The sequence below is a fragment of the Ostreococcus tauri genome, assembly GCF_000214015.3.
Source record: "Ostreococcus tauri WGS project CAID00000000 data, contig chromosome 12, whole genome shotgun sequence".
Lineage (NCBI taxonomy): Eukaryota > Viridiplantae > Chlorophyta > Mamiellophyceae > Mamiellales > Bathycoccaceae > Ostreococcus > Ostreococcus tauri.
Genome location: NC_014437.2, coordinates 254570 through 281614, shown reverse-complemented (window position 1 = coordinate 281614; position 27045 = coordinate 254570). Strand labels below are relative to the sequence as shown.

The 27045-nt window shown below is 56.6% G+C and overlaps 18 protein-coding genes across 18 annotated transcripts; 9 read left to right on the top strand and 9 right to left on the bottom strand.

Annotated features, from left to right (window-relative positions):
- Positions 1-1636: 1636 nt before the first annotated feature.
- OT_ostta12g01760 (Taurine catabolism dioxygenase TauD/TfdA) lies at positions 1637-2452 on the bottom strand (the record flags this gene model as incomplete). Its single annotated transcript, XM_022982872.1, has 3 exons — positions 1637-1831; positions 2032-2088; positions 2378-2452. 3 exons carry the CDS (start codon positions 2450-2452, stop codon positions 1637-1639), a joined length of 327 nt encoding a protein of 108 aa, XP_022840092.1.
- Positions 2453-2687: 235 nt separating this feature from the next.
- OT_ostta12g01750 (Cysteine peptidase, cysteine active site) lies at positions 2688-3980 on the top strand (the record flags this gene model as incomplete). Its single annotated transcript, XM_003082274.1, has 1 exon — positions 2688-3980. The coding sequence occupies one exon, from the start codon at positions 2688-2690 to the stop codon at positions 3978-3980; it is 1293 nt and encodes a 430-aa protein (XP_003082322.1).
- A 501-nt stretch (positions 3981-4481) lies between these two features.
- OT_ostta12g01740 (Ribonucleoprotein LSM domain,eukaryotic/archaea-type) lies at positions 4482-4862 on the bottom strand (the record flags this gene model as incomplete). Its single annotated transcript, XM_022982871.1, has 1 exon — positions 4482-4862. One exon carries the CDS (start codon positions 4860-4862, stop codon positions 4482-4484), a length of 381 nt encoding a protein of 126 aa, XP_022840091.1.
- Positions 4863-5129: 267 nt separating this feature from the next.
- On the top strand, positions 5130-5699 carry OT_ostta12g01730 (unnamed product; the record flags this gene model as incomplete). The annotated part of the gene is made up of 1 exon (XM_003082273.2): positions 5130-5699. The coding sequence occupies one exon, from the start codon at positions 5130-5132 to the stop codon at positions 5697-5699; it is 570 nt and encodes a 189-aa protein (XP_003082321.2).
- A 47-nt stretch (positions 5700-5746) lies between these two features.
- OT_ostta12g01720 (WD40 repeat) lies at positions 5747-9547 on the bottom strand (the record flags this gene model as incomplete). The annotated part of the gene is made up of 1 exon (XM_003082272.2): positions 5747-9547. The coding sequence occupies one exon, from the start codon at positions 9545-9547 to the stop codon at positions 5747-5749; it is 3801 nt and encodes a 1266-aa protein (XP_003082320.2).
- Positions 9548-9719: 172 nt separating this feature from the next.
- Positions 9720-10949, bottom strand: OT_ostta12g01710 (Peptide chain release factor; the record flags this gene model as incomplete). The annotated part of the gene is made up of 1 exon (XM_022982870.1): positions 9720-10949. One exon carries the CDS (start codon positions 10947-10949, stop codon positions 9720-9722), a length of 1230 nt encoding a protein of 409 aa, XP_022840090.1.
- A 219-nt stretch (positions 10950-11168) lies between these two features.
- OT_ostta12g01700 (Oxoglutarate/iron-dependent dioxygenase) lies at positions 11169-12297 on the top strand (the record flags this gene model as incomplete). Its single annotated transcript, XM_022982869.1, has 2 exons — positions 11169-11505; positions 11630-12297. The coding sequence occupies 2 exons, from the start codon at positions 11169-11171 to the stop codon at positions 12295-12297; spliced, it is 1005 nt and encodes a 334-aa protein (XP_022840089.1).
- A 110-nt stretch (positions 12298-12407) lies between these two features.
- OT_ostta12g01690 (unnamed product) lies at positions 12408-13073 on the bottom strand (the record flags this gene model as incomplete). The annotated part of the gene is made up of 1 exon (XM_003082270.2): positions 12408-13073. One exon carries the CDS (start codon positions 13071-13073, stop codon positions 12408-12410), a length of 666 nt encoding a protein of 221 aa, XP_003082318.2.
- A 1000-nt stretch (positions 13074-14073) lies between these two features.
- OT_ostta12g01680 (F-box domain) lies at positions 14074-15051 on the top strand (the record flags this gene model as incomplete). The annotated part of the gene is made up of 1 exon (XM_003082269.2): positions 14074-15051. One exon carries the CDS (start codon positions 14074-14076, stop codon positions 15049-15051), a length of 978 nt encoding a protein of 325 aa, XP_003082317.2.
- A 90-nt stretch (positions 15052-15141) lies between these two features.
- OT_ostta12g01670 (Uracil-DNA glycosylase-like) lies at positions 15142-16200 on the top strand (the record flags this gene model as incomplete). Its single annotated transcript, XM_003082268.2, has 1 exon — positions 15142-16200. One exon carries the CDS (start codon positions 15142-15144, stop codon positions 16198-16200), a length of 1059 nt encoding a protein of 352 aa, XP_003082316.2.
- Positions 16201-16238: 38 nt separating this feature from the next.
- On the bottom strand, positions 16239-17426 carry OT_ostta12g01660 (Winged helix-turn-helix DNA-binding domain; the record flags this gene model as incomplete). The annotated part of the gene is made up of 1 exon (XM_003082267.2): positions 16239-17426. One exon carries the CDS (start codon positions 17424-17426, stop codon positions 16239-16241), a length of 1188 nt encoding a protein of 395 aa, XP_003082315.2.
- Positions 17427-17759: 333 nt separating this feature from the next.
- OT_ostta12g01650 (EGF-like, conserved site) lies at positions 17760-20225 on the top strand (the record flags this gene model as incomplete). Its single annotated transcript, XM_003082266.2, has 1 exon — positions 17760-20225. The coding sequence occupies one exon, from the start codon at positions 17760-17762 to the stop codon at positions 20223-20225; it is 2466 nt and encodes an 821-aa protein (XP_003082314.2).
- Positions 20226-20261: 36 nt separating this feature from the next.
- Positions 20262-21269, top strand: OT_ostta12g01640 (unnamed product; the record flags this gene model as incomplete). Its single annotated transcript, XM_003082265.2, has 1 exon — positions 20262-21269. One exon carries the CDS (start codon positions 20262-20264, stop codon positions 21267-21269), a length of 1008 nt encoding a protein of 335 aa, XP_003082313.2.
- Positions 21270-21841: 572 nt separating this feature from the next.
- OT_ostta12g01630 (NAD-dependent epimerase/dehydratase) lies at positions 21842-23303 on the bottom strand (the record flags this gene model as incomplete). Its single annotated transcript, XM_022982867.1, has 6 exons — positions 21842-21991; positions 22049-22143; positions 22231-22647; positions 22716-22788; positions 22861-22968; positions 23187-23303. The coding sequence occupies 6 exons, from the start codon at positions 23301-23303 to the stop codon at positions 21842-21844; spliced, it is 960 nt and encodes a 319-aa protein (XP_022840088.1).
- A 119-nt stretch (positions 23304-23422) lies between these two features.
- Positions 23423-24505, top strand: OT_ostta12g01620 (Zinc finger, RING/FYVE/PHD-type; the record flags this gene model as incomplete). The annotated part of the gene is made up of 1 exon (XM_003082261.2): positions 23423-24505. One exon carries the CDS (start codon positions 23423-23425, stop codon positions 24503-24505), a length of 1083 nt encoding a protein of 360 aa, XP_003082309.2.
- A 48-nt stretch (positions 24506-24553) lies between these two features.
- Positions 24554-24958, bottom strand: OT_ostta12g01610 (BolA protein; the record flags this gene model as incomplete). The annotated part of the gene is made up of 1 exon (XM_022982866.1): positions 24554-24958. One exon carries the CDS (start codon positions 24956-24958, stop codon positions 24554-24556), a length of 405 nt encoding a protein of 134 aa, XP_022840087.1.
- Positions 24959-25209: 251 nt separating this feature from the next.
- OT_ostta12g01600 (Alpha/beta hydrolase fold-1) lies at positions 25210-26202 on the top strand (the record flags this gene model as incomplete). The annotated part of the gene is made up of 1 exon (XM_022982865.1): positions 25210-26202. One exon carries the CDS (start codon positions 25210-25212, stop codon positions 26200-26202), a length of 993 nt encoding a protein of 330 aa, XP_022840086.1.
- A 62-nt stretch (positions 26203-26264) lies between these two features.
- On the bottom strand, positions 26265-26640 carry OT_ostta12g01590 (Costars domain; the record flags this gene model as incomplete). The annotated part of the gene is made up of 2 exons (XM_022982864.1): positions 26265-26450; positions 26554-26640. The coding sequence occupies 2 exons, from the start codon at positions 26638-26640 to the stop codon at positions 26265-26267; spliced, it is 273 nt and encodes a 90-aa protein (XP_022840085.1).
- Between the last annotated feature and the right edge of the window lie 405 nt (positions 26641-27045).

Sequence of the window (27045 nt, the reverse complement as noted above, 5' to 3'; positions counted from 1 at the left end):
TTGCGTCTATCGCGAGCGTTCGGCGCGTGCACGCGTCGATCTACGAAGGCGTGCGTTCGAAAAGACGTCTTTGCGATCGATCGACGCGATCGACGAGCGCGGAAGGACGTTCGATGAGCGCGCGTGGCGTTCTCTGACGGTTGGTCGTTATTTTTGCTCTGGCAAACTGCACGCGCGTGTACGAGTACGGGATACGAATCGTTACACACCTACGGCCGCACCGCGTCGGTAGGGCACGAGAGGACCTGCCCGTCGAGACGAATGCCTCCGCGCATCGGACCCGGTTCCACGGTGCCGAAGCGCTCGGCGAAAATGTCCGGAAGCGACAAGGCGCCAATGACAACCGGGTCAGGCGAGACCCAGAGGCGAACAAGATGTCGAGGTGTCTCGCCCTCGTTCTTGAACGCCGATCGAGCGTGAAGCGTCGTGTGATTGTGTAACCACTGAATGTCCCCGGGCTGGAGTGTCATGTCGAGACGCAACTCATCCGAACACGCAAGCGCATCCAAGTGGTCAAGTGCGGAGACCTGGGCTTCGGTGAGCGGGACGCCTGTCAGCGCCACCGCTGAATCGATGAATGATCGATCGTAGATGGCGCTCAATCGCCCATCGTGCACGTGAAAGACCGGCATGAGATACGTCGCTTCCTTTCCGACTGGAATCTCGCCCTTGCGAGACACCACAAACGGTTCCCGAAGCGCCGCCGCACTCGTCGGATGCCTCTTCACGAGTTCGTTCCAAATTGCCACCGAAGAAGTCACCTGACTATGACCACCCTCCGTAGCCTGACTCAGACACAACAATCCAACGATATCCGCTGAGTCCGTGTGATACGGCTGCGCAGCGCTCGTCGTGTACAGCCGAGTCAACGGATCCAAAGGATCGCCGCCGAGGTCCTTCACGTGACCGACGACGTGCCCGAGCTTATTCTGCGGCACACACGTCCCCATGTATCGCCCCATCGCATGGAACGCCGCGCACGCATCCCAATTCGTGTACCTCTCCACCGGGAATCGTCGCATCAGGGCGAAACCGCGCCCGTGCACAAGCTCGCGTCCCAAGCGTTGCAGTCGCGGCGCCAACCGCGGGAGCGGGAAATTCTCTCGTCCGATGGCGGTGATGTCCTTGATCCCTCGGGACTTGACACAAGCGAGTGCGAGATCGATCTCTTCGATGTCCTCTTCGCTCAGCTCGATTGTCCACGACGCGGCGTCGGTCTGGACATCGGGGCCGTACCAAGCACCGTCGAACGTTTCGAGCGTCGTCGTCGTCGCTCGATCGAACGCGAGCGAACGAGAACGAGTCGTTCGAAGCGTGCGATAACAATGACTGCGCGCACCTGAGGTGGAGGCTAAGACGCTGGCGCGAGAGAGAGACGCGGTGACATCACGCATGACGCGACAGTCACAGTGTGTGGACTCGTTGGTGACGCAAAGAGGGACGAAGAGGGACGAAGAGGCAGGTTTGTAACCAAACAAATTATCTTGTTTCACATGATGTTCTAATCTCCACTCACCAAGCGGGTTCTCAGACACGCGCTCATCCGGGACTGGTTCTAAACCAATCCGAGGCGAGCGCCCAAACTCACTAGAAGTCGCGTCGGCGTCGGCGCGACTCACTCAAGCCACCCTCTCTTTTACTCAGCCGCCGGAACGTTCGTGTAGACGTTGAGGGCGGCGTGGGAAACGAGCGGCTTGATCAAGCCCTTCGCTTGGAGAATGGCAATGCCCTTACGAGCGAGGGAGCAGGTGATGCGAAGGCGGTCGCAGAGCACAGCCGTGGTAATCATCTTGTACTTCGGCACCTCGGCGAGGAGCTTGTCGTACGTGGACTGCGAATTTGAAGCGATCGCATCGGTCAGTCTCGCTTCTCAATCGATCACGTCTTTCATCGATCCGCGACGTTTTCGCAGACGCTCGAACGTCCGTCTTTGCTCAGCATCCCGATCGCAACCTGACCTAGGGCTTGTCGCCCCAAGGCCCTGGACGAACGTTCAGCCGTTTCACGCGCTCGCGAGCGATCTCAGCGCACCTGTTCGAAGAGAACTTGGTTGTTAGCCTTCTCCTTCATCTTCCCCTTGGACCATTTCTGCGCGCGCGCGAACGAATTCGTCCTCGTCAGTCTTTCGAACGCGCGCTCCCGAAGCTCCTTGCGGGATCGTCCTCACGGCAGTCATCTCTCGCGCATGCCCTCGTCTTCGCCTCGACGCGCGATCGAGCGCAATGAAGATGCGATAAAGATTCGTCATCGCTTTCATCGCGCGTTTGATCGCGCGATCGATAGCACGTCACGTCGACGCGTCGCATCGACCGATCCCCGCGTTAGGGTCTCGTCCACCCGCGTCGCGCTCGTTGAATCATCTCTCGCCCGCTCGTACCTTCTTGCCCTTCTTACCGCCGGCGAGAGCCTTGGCGGCCTTGGCGGCCTTCGATTCGGGGGCTTTCGGCGGCATCTCTTAGCACTCGAGCGCGCGTCCACAAGAGACGGAGACGCGCGCGCGCGCGCGCCTCAAGTCCGACGGGAAAACAACCCATTTTGATGTTACATACTTTGAATGCGTTTCAGTTGATATGTCTGGACCCATACAAAGATGCATTGTAATCATATCTTTTCAATTGAACGAGCCATTCAAACGTCCACGTCGGCACCTCGCGCACGTCGTCACTCGCTCGCGTCGAACGGCGACGATGCCTCGCCGCGATCGACGCTCGAGCGTCACGAGATGGACGATCGTCTGTTTACTCGTCTGTTCGCTCGCGTCCGTCCGCGTGCGCGCGCGAACGGCGCCGCTGGAGCGTAATCGCCTGAGACTCGGTCGACCACGCGACGAGGCGACCGTTCGGGGTTCGAAGACGGACGGACGCGCGTCTGCGGCGTCGACGGCAGACCACGAGGGGCGGTTCGTCTCGGTGACGGAGCGCGCGCGCGTGGTGCGCGACGCACATGCGAGCTCGAACGCAAACGCGCTCGCGAGGCACTTCGAGCGGTGGTGCTCCGAGCACGGTTTGGAGCGGTACCTGAGAGACACGGAAGAGTACGCGAAGAGATTGGCGACGTTCGCGGAGAACGCGGCGTACGTCGTGGAGCACAACGCTCTCTACGCGATCGGTGAGGTCTCGCACTGGGTCGGGCTGAACTCGCTCGCGGCAACGACGAGAGAGGAGTACAGAGCGCTGCTCGGATACAAACCCGAGTTACGCTCGAGCGGAGACGCCGAGATGCTCGAGGCGACTTCGACCGACAAAGTGGAGCAATACAAGGCTTCTTGGGAATATGCAAGCGTTGATCCCCCGGAAGCGATCGATTGGGTCGAACTCGGCGCGGTGACGCCGCCGAAGAATCAAGGTCAGTGCGGCTCGTGCTGGGCCTTCTCAACCACAGGCGCCGTTGAGGGCATCACGAAGATTCGCACCGGAAGGCTCGTGTCGCTCTCCGAGCAAGAGATGGTATCGTGTTCGAAGCAAAACATGGGATGCAACGGCGGTTTGATGGACTACGCGTTCAGGTGGATCGTGAAGAACGGCGGCATCGATTCCGAGTTTCAGTACCCGTACTCCGCCGAGGCGCTCGCGTGCAACAGATGGAAGCTCCAGCTTCACGTCGCCACCATCGATGGTTTCAAGGACGTCCCTCCAGGCGATGAGAAAGAACTAGAAAAGGCGGTCTCGCAACAACCCGTATCCATCGCCATCGAGGCGGACACAAAATCGTTCCAGCTGTACGACGGCGGCGTGTACGATTCAAAGGAGTGCGGCTCTCAAGTCGACCACGGCGTGCTCGTCGTCGGTTACGGTTTCGACGATACGCACCATAACGCCACCAAACACCACAAACGACACAGGCATTTCTGGAAAGTCAAGAACTCCTGGGGCGGCACGTGGGGCGAGGGCGGATTCATCCGCATGGCGCGACGAATCAGCGATGAAACTGGACAGTGCGGCATCACTACGGCGCCGAGCTACCCAACGAAAAGCGCGTGAGAGGTGAAACGTGATGTGCGAAGATGTATGAACGATGTATGAATGAATGTACTCGATGCGATCGCTTATGATTCAAATTTAATGATATTTCCTTTGTGTGACTCACCGTTCACCATTTATTACACACCCACACAGCGCTAAAACTATATTTTTCGTTCATCTGCGAACAAAGATACAGCGTCGTCGTCAGTCTCGATATCGTGCACGTCAATCTGACTTCCTCTGTCGAGATGAAGCTCAGAAGGATCCATTGGTATTTACGGGATTCATCGTCGAAACTCTCCACGCTATGCGAAAACAAAGCGCGATCATCACAGCTTCCAGAGATTCGGCGGCTCAGTCCTATCGATCGTATATCACGGTTGATCAGGATTAGCATGAATTAATGACATCATCGCCGTACCGAAACCTCTCCCTTTCCGTCGCTCAAAAAAAACGCGCGTCTTCGTCGTGTCTCTCACCTCACCTCTCGCGAACGCGCTCGACCGAGCCCCCGGACGCTCACTCATCCAAGAAATCCATTCTCTTTAGGATATCCCCCTTCATCGCCTCCGCCGCGCTATCCGCCTCGCGCGCTCGAATGATCTCCGCGTTGTCCACCTCCACCAGACCCTCAACCGCCGCGCGCTCGCCTCGCTCGCCCCAGTCCCCCATGAGCACGACGTTCTCTCCTCGCACGATGTACAACCCAAGCGGGATATCGCTGTAGTTCCGTCCCACGACCACGCGCTCGACCGCGTCCTCGAGCACGATGTTCGCAAACTGATCGAACGATCGCAGCGTCCCGATGATGTTCGAGCCGTCTCGCAGCGCCACCAACAGGCGCGCGTCCAGGGACTCCACGAGCGACGCCACCGCGCTCAGGTGCCACGCGTCCGCCATCGTTCGCCCGCGTCGCGTCGTCCTGAAGCGCGCGGCGAAGCAATTTTCACCCAATCGAACCCTCTCGACCCCGCCGCGCTCGCGTGCCGTCGAAAGGTATTTTCCAAAGGCGCGCATCCGGGGATGACCGGTGCATCGAAAGGGACGCCACCGGCACCGTGCCTTTCGAACGCGTCGAACGCGCGACGCCCGGGACGGAGACCGCGAGCGCGCGACGGACGCGCGCGCGCGAGGTCGATCGAGTCGATCGAGGGCCGGAGGGGGGTGATGTCGCGCGTCGACGGCGCGGCGAGCGCGTGCGCCGCGCTCGTGGACGCGGGAGACGAGGATGCGTTTCGACGAAGAGCGCGAGCGGTGCTGGGAGGGACGGCCGTGGGAGAGAAGGACGACGCGTGGGCGGTTCGAGCGCTCGATGGGGGGCGGTGGGAGGGAAAGGAGACGACGGTGACGTCGGTAGGTGAGAGAATGAGCGAGAAGACGATATCTCGGGCGCGGGAGGAGGCGTTTGAGAGATTCCAGCAGAGCGCGGAGGCGGAGCGCGCGGCGGAGGCAGAATCGGAATCGGAATCGGAATCGGAGGATGAGAGGGTAGACGAGACGGAGGATGGCGATGAAATTGTGAAGAGCGGAGCGTTGGTCGAGGCGGAGACAGGAGAGAGTTTGATTTCGATCGAGGAAACGACGACGATGACCGTCTCGAGCGAGCCGGCGTCGGCGTTGGATCCGTTCGCGAGCTTCGGCAACATTACCATCGATCCCGCGCCCGCGGTGGAGCCAGAAGTGGTGCCCACGACGTTTGAAGAGGACGCCGACGACGAGTTCGGGGATTTCGTGTAGGAATGAATGTGTTTAATAATTCTAGACTAGTCAACAAATAACCGAGCTCAGCTGACTTTCAGCTCGAACGCAGGCATGGACGATGAATTCTGGGCGAGCAGCTCGTTCAAACGCGCCGTGTGGGTTTCTATGAGAGCCAATACGACTTTTTCTTTGAGCGCGATCTCCTTCTTCAGGTCCCTCATTTCCTCAGCATTTTTACTTTCCTGAGCTTTGAGCTTGTCACGCAAATCATCCGTGCCTTGGCTGCTGTTCAATACTTGATCCAGCTCTTCGAGGACGACCGGTTTGCCGAACTTTCGAATTTGGATCTCCGTATGTTTTTTCTCTAGATTCCTAAGATCGATCGTCTTGGCCGAACGTAACGCGACGAGCGATGTGTGCTCACGTTTCAAGTCCTGTTGCTGGCGCTTCAAAGTTTGCACTTCAGCTTCCCAGTCCGTCAACTGATTCTCGAGCTCTTCCAGTCGCGATTTCGAGAACACGATCATGTTGTCGTGATCAATTTCATGCAGGTCAACGCAGCTCACGGGTAAAATAAACGCCGAAGTTAATCCGCTCAGACTTTGCTGCTTCACTTTCTCAAATGCGGTGGCTTCATTCTCAAGTGCGCGAGCGCTTTCGATTGATACTCTCAATTTCTTCGTTACGGAATCATGCACCTTCTTTTTCGCATCTAAAGTACGTTGAACTTCAGATATTGAATCCATGGCTTCAATTCGGGACGAGCGAAGCTTGCAAACTCTTTCGTACACAGCCTCGTCGCATTCTTTTGGACATGCATCGTTGTCCTCTTCTTCGGACGAAGAACAGTACGAGCTATCGTCAAAGTCTGAATCTAATTCCGAATCCGAGTACTCCGAATCGGCTTGACTTTTCTCAGTTGTATCAGTTTCCGCCTTGGTCTTATTTGATATGCGTTTATGGAAAACCTTCAACAAAGCCTTTCGCACATTTGGCGGCATCACGATGTTTTCGAATGTGGTTTCAATATCTTTCTTCAACTTTTCCCTCTGTTTCAACCTCTCTTGCTCTTCACCAATTGAGAGTCTAGCCGTGTTCACGGTTGCCCGTGCCAGCTCCACCTCTTCGTTTGCTCGATCGCGTGCGCTTTCCATCTCCATATTCTTCGCGTCGTACTCAGGCATGGCGCGGAGTTCTTGCATGACAATGAGACGAGAAATCTTGGTCATCATACTGCGGACAACCGCAGTCGTCTTCAAGTGACACAGTGATACCATAGTTACTTCATCGATCTCTTCTGGAGCCCTACCAACGCTCTCGAGTGCTTGATTGAATGTGGAGAGGTGGTTGAAGAGTTTGTGTTCCACATGCCTCAATTCAGACAGTTTACCCTGCATTGTTAAATTTTCTTCTGGTGGCACGTAGGACTCCGGATCACATCGCAGAGGAAATCCACGGCTTAAGGGGTCTCGTGTGGATGGTTCTGACTCGATCTTGTTCGTCTTGAAAGGTTCGGCATTCAGTAAACTCTGCAACATTTTGGTTCTTCGAGCTCTTTCACAGCGTCGACGAGCCTCAGAACTCACATCTGGTACTTGTGCGAGTCGTTCATCGTCAAGGCTTTCAGTTGTAGCAGCAATTCGTTCTATCGCGTCCTTATCGATCGATATAGCTTGTATTTTGAGCGCTTTCTCCTCTTCTAAATCTGTTGCTGCATCGCATTCCGTTTGCAGAGCAAACGATGAGCACTGCAAATCTCCGTTCGAGGAAGATACAGTGCAAGGAAGCGCTTTTAATTTATCGAAATAAGCTGTCTGCAGCTGTGTCGACAGCGATTCAGCTCGCTCCATGGAGGACCGAATCTTATCATGAGCCAATGTTAACGATTGCAACGATTCCTCATGAATACGCTGAATTTGTAAATCATCTACCAAAAGATCTCGTCCCGACAGGCGCATGTCTTTTGGGAGCTGTTCATTCTCGTGTAAAATCATAGATAGTTCGTCACGGCAGAGTGTCACCAAGCATTTCAATCTTATCACCGCCGCAGCCTCGTTCTCGTTCAATTCCATTCGCCGTTTCTGTTGCAACTCTTCCTCCAGAGATTTTGATGACGTCAAATCAAGACATTCGGTTTCAGAATGAATTGTTCGCCATTCAATCGGCTGAAAGATAGACGCTGAGTCTGTATTCATTTCATAGAGCTCAAAAGTCCCGTCGGAATCAATAACAACGCTGTGTGAACCATCATGCGTCAGATACACGTCGTGTTGATCATCGACTGCGGCGACTCGAGCACGTTTCACCACGCGAGGAGACACAGAAATTTCGTATGTATCCGTACAAGAATCAAACGCAGCGGATGGAACGTCGAAGAAGTAGGTATCGTCAGCGATGTGTGCGCCGAGAACGGTTTCAGATTCCCAAAATACACTCGACGACAAAGCCAGTCGCACGAAGCCGATCGGCTCAAATCGGAACGAATGCGCCACGCGGAACACGTTCAGAATAAATGTAGACCCATCGATTGCGTAGATTGCCAAACGTTTGCCGCTTGAACTCCAGGAAAAGGCGTTTATAGCGCGCGAATGCGGCTTCAAGGTGAGTGTCAAACACCAGCACGTCAAGTTTTGCACTAAAATACGGATCGATCCGTCGTTGAAGCCGACGATGACAGAACGACCTTCTTTATCGATACTCAACGGCACGTTCGTGAGAGCTGTCGCAGCAGTTTTGTATCGAACTTTGTACGAAAGAGTACGTGATAGATAGTTGTAGCAGTGCACGCTTCCAACGTCATCGCACGTGACCAAGTGCGTACTCGTCAAAGAAGCTTCACAACCAGTGATAGCACCACTATGCGCAGAAATGATTGGTGTTTCTGTATCATTGTCCCAGGAAGTCACTAGTCCTCGACCACAATCTTGAATCAGGAAAGAAGTGTCCAACGTGCAAATGTGTCGAATGTGTGCTCCATCATACATTTGAGTTGCCACAGGTAGTACATAGACCGTGCCTTTAACGCCAGTCGAGATTGCCTCTTGAATATTTATCACACTCCATTTTCGAATACAACCGTCCTCGCCCGCCGACAAGATGGTCGAATTGCCATCCATGTACGCAATTGTCTCGATTGAGCCAGCATGACAGTTATTGGCGCCTGATTCAGATTTGCACATGATTTTCAACTGCACGCGACCGTCGACCCAGATAAGCAGAGCTCCGTAGTCCGTACTCGTAATCATCATATCGTAATATGGCAACTCCAAAGCGCCGGTGATGTTGCACAGAGGCTCGCCGTTGAACTTGCCTAGCGTTCCTTGCAATTTCAATCCGGTGAATGTTTTGACCATGCGCCAAAACTGGATATGACCGGCGCCGTACGTCACGAGTCGTTCGGAGCTCCCCCCGCGAAACGATACGTCGTACACTTCTTGTCCATGTGCCTTCGCGCGAAGGACGATGGCTCCCATCTCTAGGTCCCACAGAGTGAGCCAATAATCGGGCAGTCCACTGACGCTTGCGATGAGCTTTCCATCCGGAGAGAACTTCCCGGTCGTGTACACCGCCTCTGCGCCGCCATGAATCGTGCTTTTTAGTTGGAGGGATGGATATGAGTGTATGCATATTCGTGGTGACTCCCCGTTTTCCCCGACAGCGATGAGTGTTCCTTCTGGATTTGCGGCAATGAATCCGATTTCGCCTCGTTCACCTGTGCGCACATATTTCTGCTCACGCGTTCCCAGATCCAACACCGTCAAGAGATTCCCGACGGCGTACGCCACGACTGAATTGCGAATTTTGATCAAATTTTGCCGTCGTCTGAAGTCAAATCCAAAGCTTCGCGCCAGGCGAGCGCTTTTAAGAGACTTATTTTTAGTCATGGTTCCAACAGAAGCGGCGCGCTCAGACAGACAGACTCGCACGGACGTGACGGGACGATGCGCGGACGACGAGATGAGCGTTCGTCAAAGCGGCTTCGATCAAGAATTTTAGTTCGAGTCGTCGTCGTCGCGCCCGAGCGATAAAAAATGATGTGCGCATGGTATCACAAAGTTACTTCTCCATTTCCGAGTTGAGCTCGGCCAATTTCTCTTGCTGCTCCAAAGCTTGCATGGCCCCGATCGCGCCCTTGATGTCACCGTCCAAGAACGTCTGAAGCGGGAAGTTGGTGCCAATACGGTGGTCGGAAACACGGCTATCCTTCCAGTTGTAAGTTCTAATCTTCTCAGAGCGGCTTCCCGAGCCAACCTGTGATTTCCGCTTGTCAGAGATTGCCTTTTGCTGCTCCTCAAGCTGGATTTCGAACAGCTTGGCGCGGAGGATCTGCATCGCACGAATGCGATTCTTAAGTTGTGTGCGTTCTTCGGTGCAGAAAACGCGAATACCGGTGGGCTTGTGCATCAAATCGATCGCAGTTTCAACCTTATTGACGTTTTGGCCGCCAGCGCCGCCGCTTCTCGCGGTGGAGATATCCAAGTCCTTCTCGTCGATTTGCACTTCAACTTCGTCCACCTCGGGCATGATCGCTACGGTGGCCGTCGAGGTTTGGATGCGCCCCTGCGTTTCCGTGGCCGGAACGCGCTGTACTCGGTGCACGCCCGCTTCCCACTTGAGGTTGCTGTACACATCAGCACCCTTGATTTCGGCAACTATTTCCTTGAACCCGCCCGCATCCGCGGTGTTACTCGTCACTACCGTCGCCTGCCATCCCTCACGCTCGGCGAAGCGCATGTACATGCGATATAAATCCCCCGCCCAGATCCCCGCCTCGTCCCCGCCCGTGCCCGCGCGAATCTCGAGCATGATATTCTTCTCGTCCAGAGGGTCCTTTGGCAGCAGCGCCAAAGTCATGTCCTCCACGAGCTTATCGCTCTCCTCCGTCAGCGCATCGATCTCCTCTCGCGCCATGGCCACCATCTCTTCATCCCCAGCCGCGTCCTTCACCATCGCTCGCGCCTCCTCGATCTCATCGACGCACGCCCTGTACCGCGCGTACAAGTCCACGACGTAGTTGAGCTCCCCGCACGCCTTGCTCAGGCGTTGAAACTCCTTCGGATCACTCGTCACCTCCGGGTCCGCCATGCGCTCGTTCAGCTCGGCGTGCGTCTTCGCCGTCGCCTCGAGCTTTTTGATCAAAAATTCCGGAACCTCCGTCGCTCGCGTGATCGCGCTCGACCCTCGCGAGGGCGCGCTCGGGCGTCGGCCGCTCGCTCGGCGGCGACCTCGATGGATTCGCGCGCTCGCAACACCGTGCGCGCGCGCGACCGACCGCGCGAGCGGCATGACGGGCGTGTACATCCACGAACGCGCGCGACCGACGCCGCGACGTCGAGTGCGTCGTCGTCGACGTCGTCGTCGGGAGCGACGTCCGCCGGGTGCGCGCGAGATAACCTAAACCCTGATCTAAACCCTGGTCAAGGTGCAAAACGAACGCCCCGCGCGCCGAGTCAACGCCGAGCGATGCCGCGAAAGACGACGGAAGCGCGCGCGCGTGGGTCGACGATGACGATGACGATGCGTGGAATCGACGCGACGACGAACGGCGACGACGACGACGTGAACGAGACGGAGGAGGTGCCAACGGTGAGCCTGGAGCTGTACGAAGGAGATTTCAACGAGTTCGTCGTTCGACTCGGTGAGGCGTACACGAAGTATGGGTTCGTGATCTTAGAGAATCACGGGATCCCACAGGAGATGATCGAGCGAGCGATGGGGCGATCGCGCGCGTTCTTTGAGTGTGATGAGGTGAAGAAGAAGAAGTACACGCTGCGCGGGTTGGGCGGCGCACGCGGATACACGGCGTTCGGGGTGGAGCAAGCGAAGGGGGCGAGCAAGCCGGGTGCGTGCGACCGATGTTTCGGTGATACGTACATGATATCGTGTTCAACGACGAATCGAGAGATGAAGACGCGTTGAGAGCGAACGAAGACTGACGGATAAAGACGACTCGTACGCGCGCGTAGACTTGAAGGAATTTTGGCACCTCGGACGCGACTTGCCGCCCGGGCACAAGTACGAGGCGAGCATGCCGCCGAACGTGGACGAGGTGGTCGAGGTTGAGGGATTCAGCGAAGTCAACAAACAAATCTTCAACGCGCTCGACGCTCTGGGTAATCGCGTCCTTGAGGCGTTGGCGGTGCACCTGGAGCAGCCGCGCGATTACTTTTCGGATAAGACAAACGAAGGCAACAGTATTCTGCGAATCATCCATTACCCACCGATTCCACCGGATGCCGCGGGAAGAGTTCGTGCCGGTGCCCACGAGGACATTAATCTCATCACGCTCTTGCTCGGTGCCGACGAGGGAGGGTTACAAATCTTGCGCAAGGATGGGAAATGGCTTGACGTGAATCCGCCCCCCGGATGCGTCACGTGCAACATCGGCGACATGCTCCAGCGGTTGTCCAACCACAAGTTGCCGTCGACGACGCACCGCGTTGTGAATCCACCGGTGGAACGCGCTCACCTTCCGAGATTTTCGATGCCATTCTTCTTGCATCCAAATCCAGATTTTGTCATCGAAACGCTCGAGTCGTGCATCTCGGATGAAAATCCCAACCGCTACCCGGAGCCCATTAGCTCCGACGACTACTTGCAGGAGCGCCTGCGCGAGATTAAGCTGAAATCTTGAGAAAGCCGTGAATGAGTATGAAAAAATGGACGACGAGTGAGCCCTAGAAACGATAGGATTACAATTTTTTTGTGAAGTGAATGTGCAATTGCAATTTGAATTTCTACTGATTATACACCGACCGATCGCAGTTCATCGCTTTCGATGAGCAAGCTTTCTATTTGTGCCGTCTCCGACGAATCGACGGCGCGACAAACGTGCGTTTCAATGTCGAACTCGTCGAGAAATTCTCTGCACGTGAAGAGAAATTGCTCTCCATCCAATGAGATGCGAGACAAACATTTATCTACGTTTGATGTTTGCGGCGAATCGCTCGCGAGAAATTCGTGAACGATGCGAATCAGTGCAGAAGTTACCTCGTTCTCGTCGCAGTGCTTGATTTCATACGAGGTCGAGCCTGCATCCTCCCCGGCATCTTGTATGACTCGAAAATCCTCAAAAACTCTCTCCACACCTTCCTCCGATGAACACACGCGCGAAGTCCACAGACTCTGATCGCCGCCGTCGAGCAGTCGTAACGCGATATCAATCTGCTTCGGAAAGGATTCTAGGACTACGAGAATCGAATTTTCGTACCGAACGAGCAACCCATTTCCGATGCTGGAGACCCTCGCTTCGAGCTCGAAGACACTAGAAAGAAAGTCTCCTCGCTCGTGCGTGAATTGACAAAACACGAAAATTCGGCACAGGTAGTACGCCGGGTCACTGTCATCGTTGCGAGCGAGGCGTTCCTTCGCCGACAGGATTTCTGCAACATCGCACTCGAAGGAGACCATAGTTGTCTTGCGCCTAAAATAACTTGGCACTTGCTCAGCGCGGAATTATGAACACTCTCTCACTCGGCTTTCGATTCCGCAGCGCGTGAAAGTAATACACGTCGCCCTGTACCTTTCCAAAATCTCCTTCGAACGTGGTGTGAAGCTCTGGAACGGTAAGCAGCTCTTTGAGCGACTCGTTTGAGGTGTCCAAAAATGCTAACACGGACCTGTGCGAATCCACTGACAGCCATAAAATATTCCTCTCGCTCATCTCATCCTCGTCAAATCGAACGTTTGAGTCGACTTGACAGTGACCTAGATCGACATTGAATCGTACTTCATCCCTGGCCGGATACTCCTTCGCGTGGAAAAGCATTCCAAGCCGCCTCGCGGGTTCATACGTGAATGCGTGCGCGTGGAACAAATCGAAACGGCTCAGCGCGATCCTCCCATCTGTCTCTGCCTCAATCTTTGCGAACAAAGTCGCTATGAAGTCGTTACTCTTTCTACACCGCATCCTTTGCCCCGTTTTCTCGCTCGCCAGCGCGCACGATCGCCCCGCCGATCCCTCCACCGCCGGCAACGCGCGCCGCCGCCAGTGACACGCCTCCGCGAGCGTACACACGTTCGTCAGCGCACTCGGCGCACTCTGCTCGATCGCGACCACGCGCACGCCATCGAGGACGTCTCCCGAGAGTAAAGCGCGCACCAAACTCGACGCGCGTGCCCTCCGCGCGTCGTCGTCGACGGAACCGTGCGCGCTGACGATGACTCTGATTCTGTGTCGTGCACCCCCGTCGACGCCCGCGCGTCTTCGCACCGACGCGCGCGATCGCGGTAACGTCACCGACACCCTCGATGGCATCAACACCGCCCCCGCGCGCGTACTGGCATGGCGAGCGATGCGTCGCGCACTGACGGTTGCGCGCGAGAACGCAACGAACTCGACGGCGCGCGAGGACGCGACGCGCGCCGAGGACGCGGGGACGACGAACGATCGCGCGGACGCGCGCGCGCGATGGCGACGCGGACGCGGACGCGGACGCGCGTGAACGCCGCGACGACGACGACGGTGAAACGAGCGAATGAACTCGACGACGACCGAAAGTCTGCGAGCGACGACGACTCGGACGACGCGTTCGAGCGAGAGGTCATGGCGGAGATGACGGAGGTGGCGACGGAGGAAGACGATGACGATGAGCGCGCGGCGAAGCGCAGGCGAGAGTCGGCGGGCGCGGCGGCGGTGGAGACGGAGCGCGCGGTTGGGGCGTTCGGGCAGCTTCCGGAGGACGTGACGTCGCTCGTCTTGCGTTTGCTCGCCCCGAACGAGCTGTGCGCGCTGGGACAGACGTGCAAGCACTTTAAAGCGCAATGCGATCGGGATTTTTTGTGGCGGCAGTGCTTCATCGAGCGGTTCGGTAACGTGAAGCAGGCGCGACAGGCGGGCGTGAAGAAGCTTTATTTCCTCTACGACGCGTTGGAAATCGATCGGGAGAGACGAAAGGCACCAGCTGGGTTCGAAAAAATCTTCGTCGAGGCGTTCGCTGCGAAACGGTCGCAGGTGTGCGCCAACATAGCGCCGCTGTGCGAACAGGTGGCGACGGATCAAGTTGCGCGTGAGTGGAAGAGTCATAGGAAATTTTCACACGACGCCACGCACGTATGCAGTCGGCGCAACGGTTGCTCCTATCAAGAGTTACAGGGTAAGGTGTTCGTGTGCGAGCGCACGGGTAAGGTTCACGTGTGCGACGACACGTGCCGGGAGCGGCAGCTGGACGAGGACTCGGGCACTGAAATTTGTCAAATTTCAGGCGCGTCCTTTGACACCGTCTTGCCGGACGAAGACGACGAGGACGAACAAACCGTCGCCGAACAGGAGCAGCAATACTTTGAGAAGGGATACTTCGGTCGAGCCTTCGAAGTGGGTTACGGATGCGACAACGAGTTAGAGCTCCAAACGGCTCTGTGGGGAGGACCAACGCGAGGCGGTAATTGACGGTTTCGCCGACAGCTGACAGCCGAGACGCTCAACACCAAGTCGATCGTAGAATTAGGATAGAATTTTGTCTGTACAGCACTGCATAAAATGTTTTTCACCTGCGCACGCTGCGTCGTCGAGAGAAATCGCGCATTCGATATCGCATCCACGCCCGCGCGTGTCGTTGAACCCGTCCCGAAACGATTGCAAACGTCAATGCTCGGCGCGCGTTCGTTCACATCGCCCTGTTTCCTCGTCCGTCGACGCGTCATCATGAGCGAGCTGACGAAAAGAAAAGAGCGTCCGATCACGAACTTCTTTAAGCCAGTGAACGCGACCGCGAAGTCCGCCGGCGACGAGACGGCAGGCGATAAGACGACGTCGAACGGTTTCGTCCCGCTCAAAAAGTTGAAGGAAAATATGCCGAAACTGGATGCGGATGAACTTTCACCGTCGCCGTCGCCGAGCTCGTACGCGACTTTGATCAAGGATGAATCATGGCTCGACGTGCTGCGACCGGAGTTCGCGAAGCCGTACTGGAAGACGCTGGAAAAGTTTTTGGAGAGCGAGGAGAAGGCGAGCGCAAAGGTGTTCCCGCCGAAGGAGTTGGTATTTAGGGCGTTCGATTCGTGCGCTATGTCGGGCGTTAAGGTGGTGATCATCGGCCAAGATCCGTACCACGACGTCGGTCAGGCAATGGGATTGTGTTTTTCGGTGCCAAAGGGGGTGAGGGTGCCATCCAGTCTGCATAATATTTACAAAGAGCTGCGCACGGATTTGAACTGTAAAATTCCACAGCACGGAGACCTGACGCAGTGGGCAGAGCAGGGCGTGCTTCTGCTCAACGTCAGCCTCACCGTTCGCGCGCACCAGGCGAATTCGCACTCTAAGAAGGGTTGGGAGAACTTCACGGACGCCGCGATCCGAGAATTGGCGAAAAACAGGAAAGGTTTGGTATTTTTATTGTGGGGCAAGAATGCGCAGGACAAGGAAAAGTTGATTTCCAAGGCAAACGACCATTTGATTCTGAAGTGCGCGCACCCGTCGGGTTTATCGGCGCACAGAGGTTTTTTTGGCTGCAAGCACTTTTCTCAGTGTAACGCGTTCATCGAAAAGAACGGTGGAACGCCCATCGATTGGCAGATTGAAGGTCCGTACAGAACGTGAACAACTAGTCGCGCATTGTCATTTCAAAAACATAATTTCTATACCTGAACTAATCCTTTCTTTTTCATCTCGTCGACTATATCATTGAGTTTCAACGATATATCGACCACCTTCTCATCCCATTCGACGAGCGGCTCGGAGTCACCGCCAAAATACACGATGCGGTCCACCTGGTCAATGCTCCCCGTCAACCTGTCGTCTGAAATCATCTTCGCCGCCGCCTTCTCCGCCTGGACATCACTCACGCCTATCAACTCACCGAGTTGATCAAAACCTATGTTATTGTACACTCCACTCATGCTAACCAAGTTGTGCTCGATCACCGCTCGTTGGAGCGATGATAATTCGCCGTCACGTGACTCTAAGTGGTGCGCGCTGAAGAGCGCTCGCATTTCTTCAACCTCGTTCGCTCGCAAGATGCGATCGAAGTAAACTTTTTCGATGAACGGGAAAATTGCCAAATTGGCGTAACTCTGATCCTTGTACATCGTCTGAAGCATTCTCGATTTCTGAGGCCCCTTGGGTGCGAGGAACAGGCACACGGCGGCGCGCGTCAGCGTCTCCTCAACCGTCTGCTTGTCCAGGCGAGAAATTTCATTGTAACGAACAGCGGCGTCCATGTACTTCCCCATCCTGTCCAAAATTCCCCCCCAGCACGAATGATACCATCGCATGAGCGCATCGTTCTGCTCCTCCGCTCGACACTCCGCGAGCAGCATCGGCGTCTTGTTCACGTGCTTCTCCGCCTTGTCCAACCGATTCGCCTTGACGTACGTATCCGTCGTCTTCAGCGCGATCTCCAACTTCGAGAGCGCCCCCACGGGCCCGCTCTCAATCTCCGCCAAGACGTCTCCCGCCTCCTCAAACCTGTCGTTCTCGATCAATCGCGTCGCCAGCGCGTCTCTCACCGGCCACACCTGTCGCTCAAAGGAAGCCACGCGCGGCGTCGTCTTCTCCAAGACGCATCTCGCGAGCGCGCGGTGCGTTTCGAAAGGCAACCTCGGTAACGCCTCGACCAAAATCTCGATCATCGCTCGCGATATCGTCAACGGCACCTCGTCTCCGCTCACGTGCTCGACGAACGCCACGAACGCCCCGGCATCGCCCGTCGTCGTCAATCCATCCACCACCTCTCTCGCGATCGCCTCGTACGCCCTTACTCGTCCCTCGAGGTCCGAGGACGTCGGCGCTGACGACAGTCGAACCTCCAGCTCGCTCGCACGCATGTCGTCCACGCGCGGCGCGCGCGCGATATGCCGTCGCGCGCGACGCGATGGGAGACCATGCGATGGGGACGACGCGGACCCTCGAGCGCGCCACGCGCGGCCTCGCTCAGCGTCGCCACACGTCGAGGCGAGCGATCGACGCGCGCGCGGGCGCGTCGAGGGAGGCGTCGATCGCGCGCGAACGCGTCGACGTCCATCGCGTCGTCGTTGACGACGTGGGCGGTGGACCGGACGCCGGACGAGCCGCGGGTTCGCGGCGCGACGATGACGGTCGAGCGCGTCGATGGCGACGCGTCGAGGCGAGGGAAACGGGGGGGGGGTACGGGCGCGACGATGGATGCGCGGTCGTGGACGCTGGTGATGACGATGATGGCGCTCACGTGGGGGGTGAGGATTGAACGCGCGGGCGCGGGGAGCGCATTCGTGCAACAGCCCGCGGTGGGCGACGTCGGGTTTCACGGCTCGCCGGGACCGGTCGGTCGAGTTGGGCACGCGTCGGTGGTGACGGATGACTCCAAGGTGTTCGTGTTCGGCGGACGGGCGAAGTCGTCGAACGGGGATCTGTTGAACGACTTGTGGCTGTACGACTGGGAGACGGGCTCGTGGGTGTCGTACGTCCCGAACGAGCTGATGTGCGATCAGTGCTCGACGTGTCAAGCGACCGGGTCGACGTGTCACGATTGGACGGGATTGCGTCCGTACACGTCTCCCCAGCTCGCGGAGGGAAAAAATAGACAGGATAGACCGATTCCTAGCGGGCGAGTGCACCACTCCATGGCGCTCGTTCTCAATCGGGACACCGGCTCGCGAGAGACGGTCGTTATGTTTGGTGGAGAGAGCATCGACTGCACAGATTATTGCGACGATCTGTGGCATTACAATATTCCAAATAATTTGTGGACGAAGAAAGAGTTTACCGCCGGTGATGAGGTTCCGATTAGACGATGGAAGCACGCAATGACCGATTACTACGACGCAGTGTTCATGTTTGGAGGACATTCGCAGAGAAAGCAGACGACGGCCACGGCGATGGCAAACATCAGCTCAGATGAGGCGTTTTACTACGACACCGACGCCGTCTTTGAAGACGACAACCCGCTCTTCTTAGATGACCTCTGGGTGTACAATGCCACAGAACGCGTTTGGGATCGGCTCGTGCCCCAGTGCAAGGTCTATGACGACGTGCAAGGCATCATAAACTCGACTGCCTGCACGAACACGACGCTTGAACCTGATGGCACGGCAGAGCGGGACGTTTATGGACCGCGTCCACGTCTCGGTGGAAGCCTTGTCTGGTTGCACACGAACTGTAAGGATTGCGTATGGGGTCGCAATAGCACATCAGACGTAGACTATGACTTCATTTATCTCTTCGGAGGATTCGCCTACGGAGGCTCTTCAAACTACGAGGAGCTGTACCCGACGGGTGAACAGGATATGTATCCATCGCTGGAGTCGAAGTATTTCTTGAATGACGTTTGGAGATATGACATAGCGGAGAACACATGGGAGGAGCTGAAGCCGCTCACATCCAACCCACGGCGACCCGTACCAAGGCAGGGACACTCTGCCACTGTTGTAGTGAAGGATGGACAGTCGATGATGCTAGTTCATGGTGGACAAACTTGGCAAGACGAGATTGGCGACTTTTGGCAGTATAACTTCTCCTCAAACGCTTGGATTGAGATAGTATCAGAAGAGTATCCCTCGCGGCGGTATGGTGGAACTATGGTCCAAGTTGGCCAGGCATCCGTGACGAGATCGGGGACGACACGCCAATCCGGTAGAGCGCTCATATTTGGAGGACACGGTTGTTTAAAAGGTAAATCGTACAGCGAGGCCGCAATCGCAGCCGCGACTGCCGGAACGGGAACGGGAACTTCTGCTAGAACTTACGTCAATGAAGTGGGTGAAATCGTGAACTGGGCAACGAAATATTCAGTGAACGCAGAGGGGAAGCTCGTGGTGGATGGAGCTGTCCTCGAGGACGCCGGTGATCCGGTCTTCTTAGCCGCAACGGATGGTACGACGGAAGTACAGACTGTGACAGGGTACGGCGAAACAATTTGTACTGAGATACTTTCTGACTTGTGGCAATATCTTCCTGACGAGTGCCCAAATGACTGCTCTCGAGCTGGCACGTGCAGTTTCAATGTGTGCATATGTCGAGGTTCGTTTTACGGTGCTGATTGTTCAGAGCCGTATTGTCCTGATTCAGAATGTTATTTCGATGACGTGGCTCGAGAGATGGTTTGTACTCACTGCAACGGTCGAGGTGAATGCGTCGATGGCACGTGCACCAACTGCGAATATCCATCGACAGGCGAAAGATGTGAGGATATTGCTGGCCTTTGTCCGGCCGACAACTGTACGTGTTTTGATAGCGTGGGAGCGCCTCGGCCGGCAGACTGTGAAGAAACGGTCACGGAGTGCGAAAAGAACCCGTCAGGATCGAGTTCTCGTACTCAAGACTGCTCTGGTAACGGATACTGCATCAATGGAGTGTGCGAATGCTTCCCAGGCTTCACCGATAGCAAGCTGGTTATCAAGTCGGGCGATGTGTTTATCCCCGCTCGAGACTACGTTAATAACACCGTGATCCCTGCTCCAGAGTGTGGCTACGATGAGACCGCGCCCAATTTGTACAATCCTGCGTTGGTGACCGATGCGTGCAAACCGAAGTTGTATGCGGACTGCGGCGACTTTCTTTACCAAGTGGCTGGTGCAAGCGCTGGACATGTGCTCATCACCGTCCTAATATCCACGTTTGTGCTCGAAGTCTTGCTGAATCTATCTTAGCAACCGGTGTAACTTAAAATAGACTAGCCGAACAAGATGGTACACTTTCACGGCCACAGCGCTCCCACCGACCGCAGTGTGGGTCGGCGGCGACGACGACGATGGATGAAATCGCTCGACGATAAACGCGGTGGATTGTATCCGACGTCGCCGGCGATGTTCGCCGCGCTCGACGACGAGTGCGGCGCCAACTCGGCCGAGAAGCTGGAACACCGCGACGTGGAGGCGCTCCTCCGCTCCGAGCACGACGGCGATAAGACGCGCGCGGTGGACGTGCGAGACATAGCACGACGGGTACAGACAACGAATAGAAGACTGAGCGCGGACATCGCGGCGACAATAAGCGGTGAGGTCGAGGAGAAGCTCGTCTTGGCTGCCGCGCACCTCTGGCGGGCAAAGATGCACGTGCAGCTCTCTCAGCTCTACTCCGAGAAAGCGTGGGACGCGAAGAAATTTCCGCGCAAGTTCTTCTTAAAATACAGGGGGTTCGGCTCGACGCATCAAAGAAGCGATCTGGCTGATTTTAGAAAACTATATCTGCGCTGCGCGCTGTCTAACGCCGAGCGCGCCGTCGAGCTCGCGCCATTCTCGTATGAGTGCGTCATGTTCAAGTCGTGTATATTATGTTTGCTAATTGGTTTTGGTGGTTATGTGTGCGACACGTACTGCGAGAGCGCTCTGATGAGCTGCCGCAGAGCAATGACGTTGCACCGCATGCCACAGATTGCCGACGACAGAGAGCGGAGCATCCTATACAACTCTGTACAAGATCGATCGGGTGCGCAAGCCGGCTCTGGGCGCTCAGAAGCTCGAATGAGGTCTTTATGGGACATGGCCGTCTTTGCGGCGCACTTGGTCGCCAAAAAGCGTGGGGTCTGGGATGCGGACACGCTCTGGGCTGACCGTGGCACACACGGCGATGTTAATCCAGCTGAACTGCCAGAGAACTCACTCGACGAACTCGTGGCGTGGAACATGTGGAACACGGACTGGACGGGATTAGGTGAAATGGATCGTCTTCAGAATATCCTCAAAGACGGTTAGGATTGGCGAAGCATAGTTTTAGACTCTTTTCATAATAGCACGAACAATTAATTCTTCATTAAATCTGCGTAGCTCGTTTCGATCGTCACTCGCTTACAACAGCACAATTCTCGCCCGCGGCTCGTCATGTCTTGATGTATATTTTCCCAATCGAATGCGATCGTACGAACATCGATGGATGCTCGACGCGCCTGTGCTTCGAAAATCTGACGGTGCTCGAAGTAATAATTAATTAAAATAATTGGTTGTGAACGTTAAGCACTTGCATGTATGGTCGTAATGGACTTGTGACAACGTCACAATTGAGTGATTCATCTCCAGAACTGCGTCAGCGCGCTGCTACGGCGTCGTGATCAAAGCAGGCGCGCCATCTCAGTAGAACATAATCGCAAGAACTGAAGATTTATCACGGCATGAAAATAAATACGTTCTCTCCGTTCGCGTCGAGCCTTCGACACAAGACGGCACGAGTACATCAATGGAAGTGAGCTGGACTGTGCCGCGTGCGAGTTCATCATAATTCATCCATTTAGCGAGGTAGCGCACGAATTATATCGAATCAATTTAATTATTTATTTCCTAACTGCTCCGGGCACGTCGTAGTTCGCCATGAACCATTCCACCGTGGTCGCCATAGCCTCATCAAATGGCGTGAACTTGAAGTCCGGGAGGTACTTGCGCAGCTTCGCGTTGTTCGCAGTCTTCTTGAATTGCCCGTCAGCCTGTTATCGTGGAATCATGTTCAGGGAAATTAATTAATTTTGTGTCGCAGCACATACCTTTGTCGTGTCAAAGTTGACCTCGCCCTGGAAATCCAGCGCCTTCGCAACCGAGTGCGCCACGTCCGCGATGCTGATTTCGTCCTCCTCACCGACTAAGACGCGAAAAAGCAGCGAATGTCAGTCATGATTCGAGAATAAATAAAAAGAAATATTCTCGCCACACTTGAATCAAAACGCACCAGAAAGGATGATCGGATCCGCTTCTTCGTACTCTCGCATGGTCCAAATCATCAGTCTTGCGAGATCGGTGGAGTAGATGAACTGTCTCAACGGTTTACCGGATCCCCAGATCGTGAACGGTTCACCCTTTTGCTTGCACAGGTAACCTCTATGAATGAGACCTGGGATGACGTGGCTGTCGTCCAGGTGGAAGTTGTCGTGCTTGCCAAAAATGTTGGTTGGAATCACAGCGGTGAAGTTGCAACCATGTTGCGCCTTGTACATTCTGTTTTGCACGTCCACCATCCGTTTAGCGTAGGCGTATCCCTCGTTGGAGAAGTGGGGTGGCCCGTTGTGAATCATCGTCTCGTCGATGGGGAACGTCGTCTTGTCTGGGAAGATGCACGTCGAGAGGCATGAGACGAGCTTTTGGACCCCTGAGGAGCGCGAGAAGAGGACCACGGTCAGATACGAGTGATATTGATCGCGATCCACGCCAGCGTACCTCGCTTATGGCACTCTTGAAAGATGTTGTCGTTCATCGCTATGTTATTCCTCCAGAACTCAACCTTGTATTTCTGCGGAGGAAAGACGAACGCGCGAATGTCAGTCGCGATTCGATTTGACCTCTCGCGGCGCTTTGCACGCACCATATTAGCGAAAAGACCTCCGACCTGCGCCGCGAGGTGGATGACGTGCGTCGGCTTGTACTTATCGAACATGGCCGCCGTCGACTCCGGGTCGCACAAGTTTGCGTCCTGCGAAGACGGATCAAGGATCGCGCGTCGCTTCGTCAGTCGTCTCGAACCTCTTCGCGTCGCGAGCGACGTTCGAACGCGCGCACACGGCGAGGTCTCATTTTTTTTCCGTTTCGTCGTCCACTCTTCCCGTGAACGACGCTCGAACGTTCGCTCGCTCTTCAACTTTGTGTGGCTCACTCGCGATGCGCTCGCTCGCTCTCGCCCGTCTCTCGCACCTTGCTCGAGGCGAAGATCCACTCCTCATCGCTCGGTTTTTCGCCCTCGATCACCTCTCGGATCGCGCTCCCGACCAGGCCGCTTCCACCGGTGACCAAGACGATCTTTTTCGTCATCGTGTTGCGACTGGACGAGAAGTGCGGTCTCGACCGAGCCGCGCGCGCGTCAGGGTCGGACGTCGAGCTCGACGTGCGTCGGGCTCGGACGACCTCGCGCGCGGGTGACCTCGAGGTCGATGCCGGTCGAGGAACGGGACGCGACGCGCGCGTCGGGCGAACGGGAGACGACGACGGGGCGAACGACGAGCGAGACGACGAAACCATCGGCGTTTAAGAAGCGCGGCGGGACGACGAGAGCGAACGCGAGGAAGCGAGCGAAGGAGTCCGAGAGCGACGACGCGAATGAGAGCGATCATGATGACGATAACGAGCCGGAGAGAGCGCGGAAGCGGCGACAGGGAGGGATCGCGGCGAGCTCGCGCGAGGTAAAGGGAGGCGCGTACGAACGCTTTGCATTCGAGGGGACGCGCGCGGTTGGCGCGCGCGGCGACATGGGAGCGACGGCACAGCTGGAGATCAACACGGCGAAGGAAATGGATGGACGGACGATGCGAGAGCAGGTGCTGAGGCAGGCGGTGGAACGCGCGGACGGGTTCGAGGACGATAAGAAGTATAGAGGCACGAATGCCTACGTCGATTACAGAGCTGGTTTCAGGCGCGAACAAACCATCGCGAGCGAGAAAGGACGTGGCGCGCACGGTCCCATGCGAGCGGCGACGAACGTGCGGTCGACATTTGTTATGGATTACAAGCCGGACATTTGCAAGGATTACAAACAAACCGGCTTCTGCGGCTGGGGGGACGCGTGTAAATTTTTACATGACAGAGGCGATTATAAGCAAGGTTGGCAGTTAGACCGAGATTGGGAGCTCAAGGAGAAGGCGAGAAAGGCGGCCGAGGCGAAGATGGCCGCTCTGGGCGAAGATGGCGCCGCGGACAATTCCGAAGAAGAGCTCGAAAACGATCTTCCGGAGTCGTGCTCGATTTGCAACACTCCCTGGCTTGACGCAAAGTTTCCGGTGGCGACATCGTGTGGACACTGCTTCTGTGAACGCTGCGCCCTGCAACACAACGCAAAGGATACGACGTGCTTTACGTGTGGTAAAGATACTGGTGGGACTTTTAACGCCGCGAAGGACATTATCAAACGCGTGAAAGAGTGCAAGGCTACCGGTCGAGCGTGGCGCGAGCGGCGAAAAAGCGAAAAGCGCCTCGACGACAAACCCGCGTCCAACTCCGCGGGATGGGTTCTCGGTTAGATCGAACGTTGTGAATTTGAAACCTATTGATTATTAAATCACGTTAAATCAAGCCGCTTCTTCCGGTGTGAGCGTCACCATTTCGTTCACGGCGTGCACGGCGTCTTGCAATTCCATGAAGATGCACTTGTACACCGCGCGTTGCCTGTTCACCGCGCTCTTCCCCTCGAACGCCTTGGCGATGACCTTGATAGAGACGTGTCTCCCGTTCCCACTCTCGTCTCGTACTTCCACGGACTCGGCCTCTAATCCGTCCCTGATCTTCTGCTGCATCTGTTCCATCAACGCGCTGGTGATGTTGTTTCCCTCTCCACCCGTGGCGAACGCGCGCGCGAACGCGCGTCTTCGATCGCCCACGTGCGTCGACCCCCGTCGCACCCCCGTCGTGGACGTGGACGTCATCGCGCGCAGCGTCATCGCGATCGCGGGGACGCGTCGAGCGAGCGACGCCATCGTGTGCCGACGTGGGGACGTCACGCCCCACCGCACTAAACCCTGGTACACGAACGACACGCACGCGTCGAGCGTTCGTTTTCGTTGAATGCCTCATTCTCATCATCCCACGTCAACGCCCCGCGTGCGAGGACGACGCGCGAACGGCGACGCGGCACGCGATGGGCGCGATGACGCGCTCGACCGACGCGCGGGGCGTGGTGCGATGGACGCCCAGGGCGTCGCGTCGAACGCGCTTGGAGAGACGCGCGATGACGAGGACGATGACGTCCGCGACGCGACACGGCGAGCGGCGCGTTCGCGCGCTCGCCACGGACGAGGCGTCGACGAGCGAGGACGTGAGGTATCACGCGTGGCGAGGACACAGAGTGGCGTATCGCTCGAGTGGGACGAGCGGACCGGCGATCGTGCTCGTGCACGGGTTCGGGGTGTCGAGCTACCAGTTTAGAGATAACATCGAGGCGCTCGGCGAACGAAACCGCGTGTTCGCGATCGATCTCGTGGGGTTCGGCGCGAGCGATCAGCCCGATGTCGCGTACAACATGGAGTTTTGGCGCGATCAAGTGATCGACTTCGTGGAAAACGTCGTGGGCGAGCCCGCGGTGCTCGTCGGGAACTCCATCGGTTCGCTCGCCGCCGTGCACGTCGCCTCCGCGTCGCCAAAATCGACGTCGGGCATCGTCCTCATAAACTGCGCCGGGGGGATGAACAACAAAGTCAAGAGACTCGATGGAGATTTTGATGGGTACGGTTTGCAGTACAAGGCGGTCGTGCCGATTTTTAGCGTGGTGTTGGCCATCATAGACACGGTGCTGAAAATTGAACCAATCGCAAAGCCTCTATTCAACAGCGTGCGAGGGGAAGAAAACGTTCGCGGGGCGCTGGCAAACGTTTACATGGACGCCAGTCGCGTCGACGATGGCTTGGTCAAATCGATCTGCGGCGCCGCGAACAGAGAAGGAGCTTTCAAGGCTTTCGTGAACATATTGACGGGTCCCGCCGGACCGCGTCCAGAGGAGCTCATGCCAAACGTCGAGTGCCCGATACTCATCCTGTGGGGTAGCAAGGACACGATCACCCCGCTCGATTTCCCACTGGGACAATATTTCTTCAACCTTGAGAAGACGCGCGTCGGTAAAAAAACGGACTTCGTTCAGTTCGACGGAGAAGGCCACTGCGTCCAAGACGACAACCCAAAGCTCGTCAACGAAGCCATAGGTACGTGGGTCGCGGGATTACCGTGATCTCACCTCTAGGCTCGACGGATCACGCACGCGTGGATATAATATAGCTTTACGATTCGTCGTCACGATTCGTCGCGCTCGCGACAGCCCTGCAAAACCACCACGTCCACGTCGTCGTGCGCTCCCTGCAACAACATCTCTCCCTCGAAATCGATCCTCTTCCTTCGCTTCGCCGCTCGTAAGGTTCCGTTCAGCCCCTCGAACATGTCCGCGCACCGTTCGTCGCGAACCAAGACGCCGAATTTCACCTGTCGTCGAGTCCCGTCGTCCCTCGTCGTCGTCAGTCACCGCTCGACCGCGCGAGACCGATCGACTTTTCGCGCTCCACGCCGTTCGCCCGCGCGCACGTGCCTTGATTCGTCCATCGCGTGCGTCCACGATTCCCAATCGCGTCTCGAGCTCTCGCACCAACGCCTCCACGTCGGCGTCGACATCCATGTCCACCCGATCGCGCGCGCCCGTCTCTCGCGGCGTCGCGTTTCGCTTCCGAACGATGTCGTCCCCGCGCGGTGGTCCCGTCGTCGTCTCGCGCGTTCGATCGCGCGCGAATCGGTCGCACCGTCGCCGATGCGTCGACGCGAGAGCCACGTCCACGGGTCCGCACTCGTGGACGCGACACACTCGGGACGACCGTCCGGTGGTCGACGCGCTTCAACGGAAGAACCGGGCGCGCGACGGGCCACGGCGGCGCGCGAACGAATCGCGTTGCCGAACCCCGCGATGGCGTCGACGCGCGCCCGACCGGTTCGAGCGCGAGGGAGACGACCACGGATGGGGGGGAGAGTGAAACGGATGGGGACGCCCGCGCGTGGCGCGCGGATGAGGAGGACGAGTCGCGGTGGA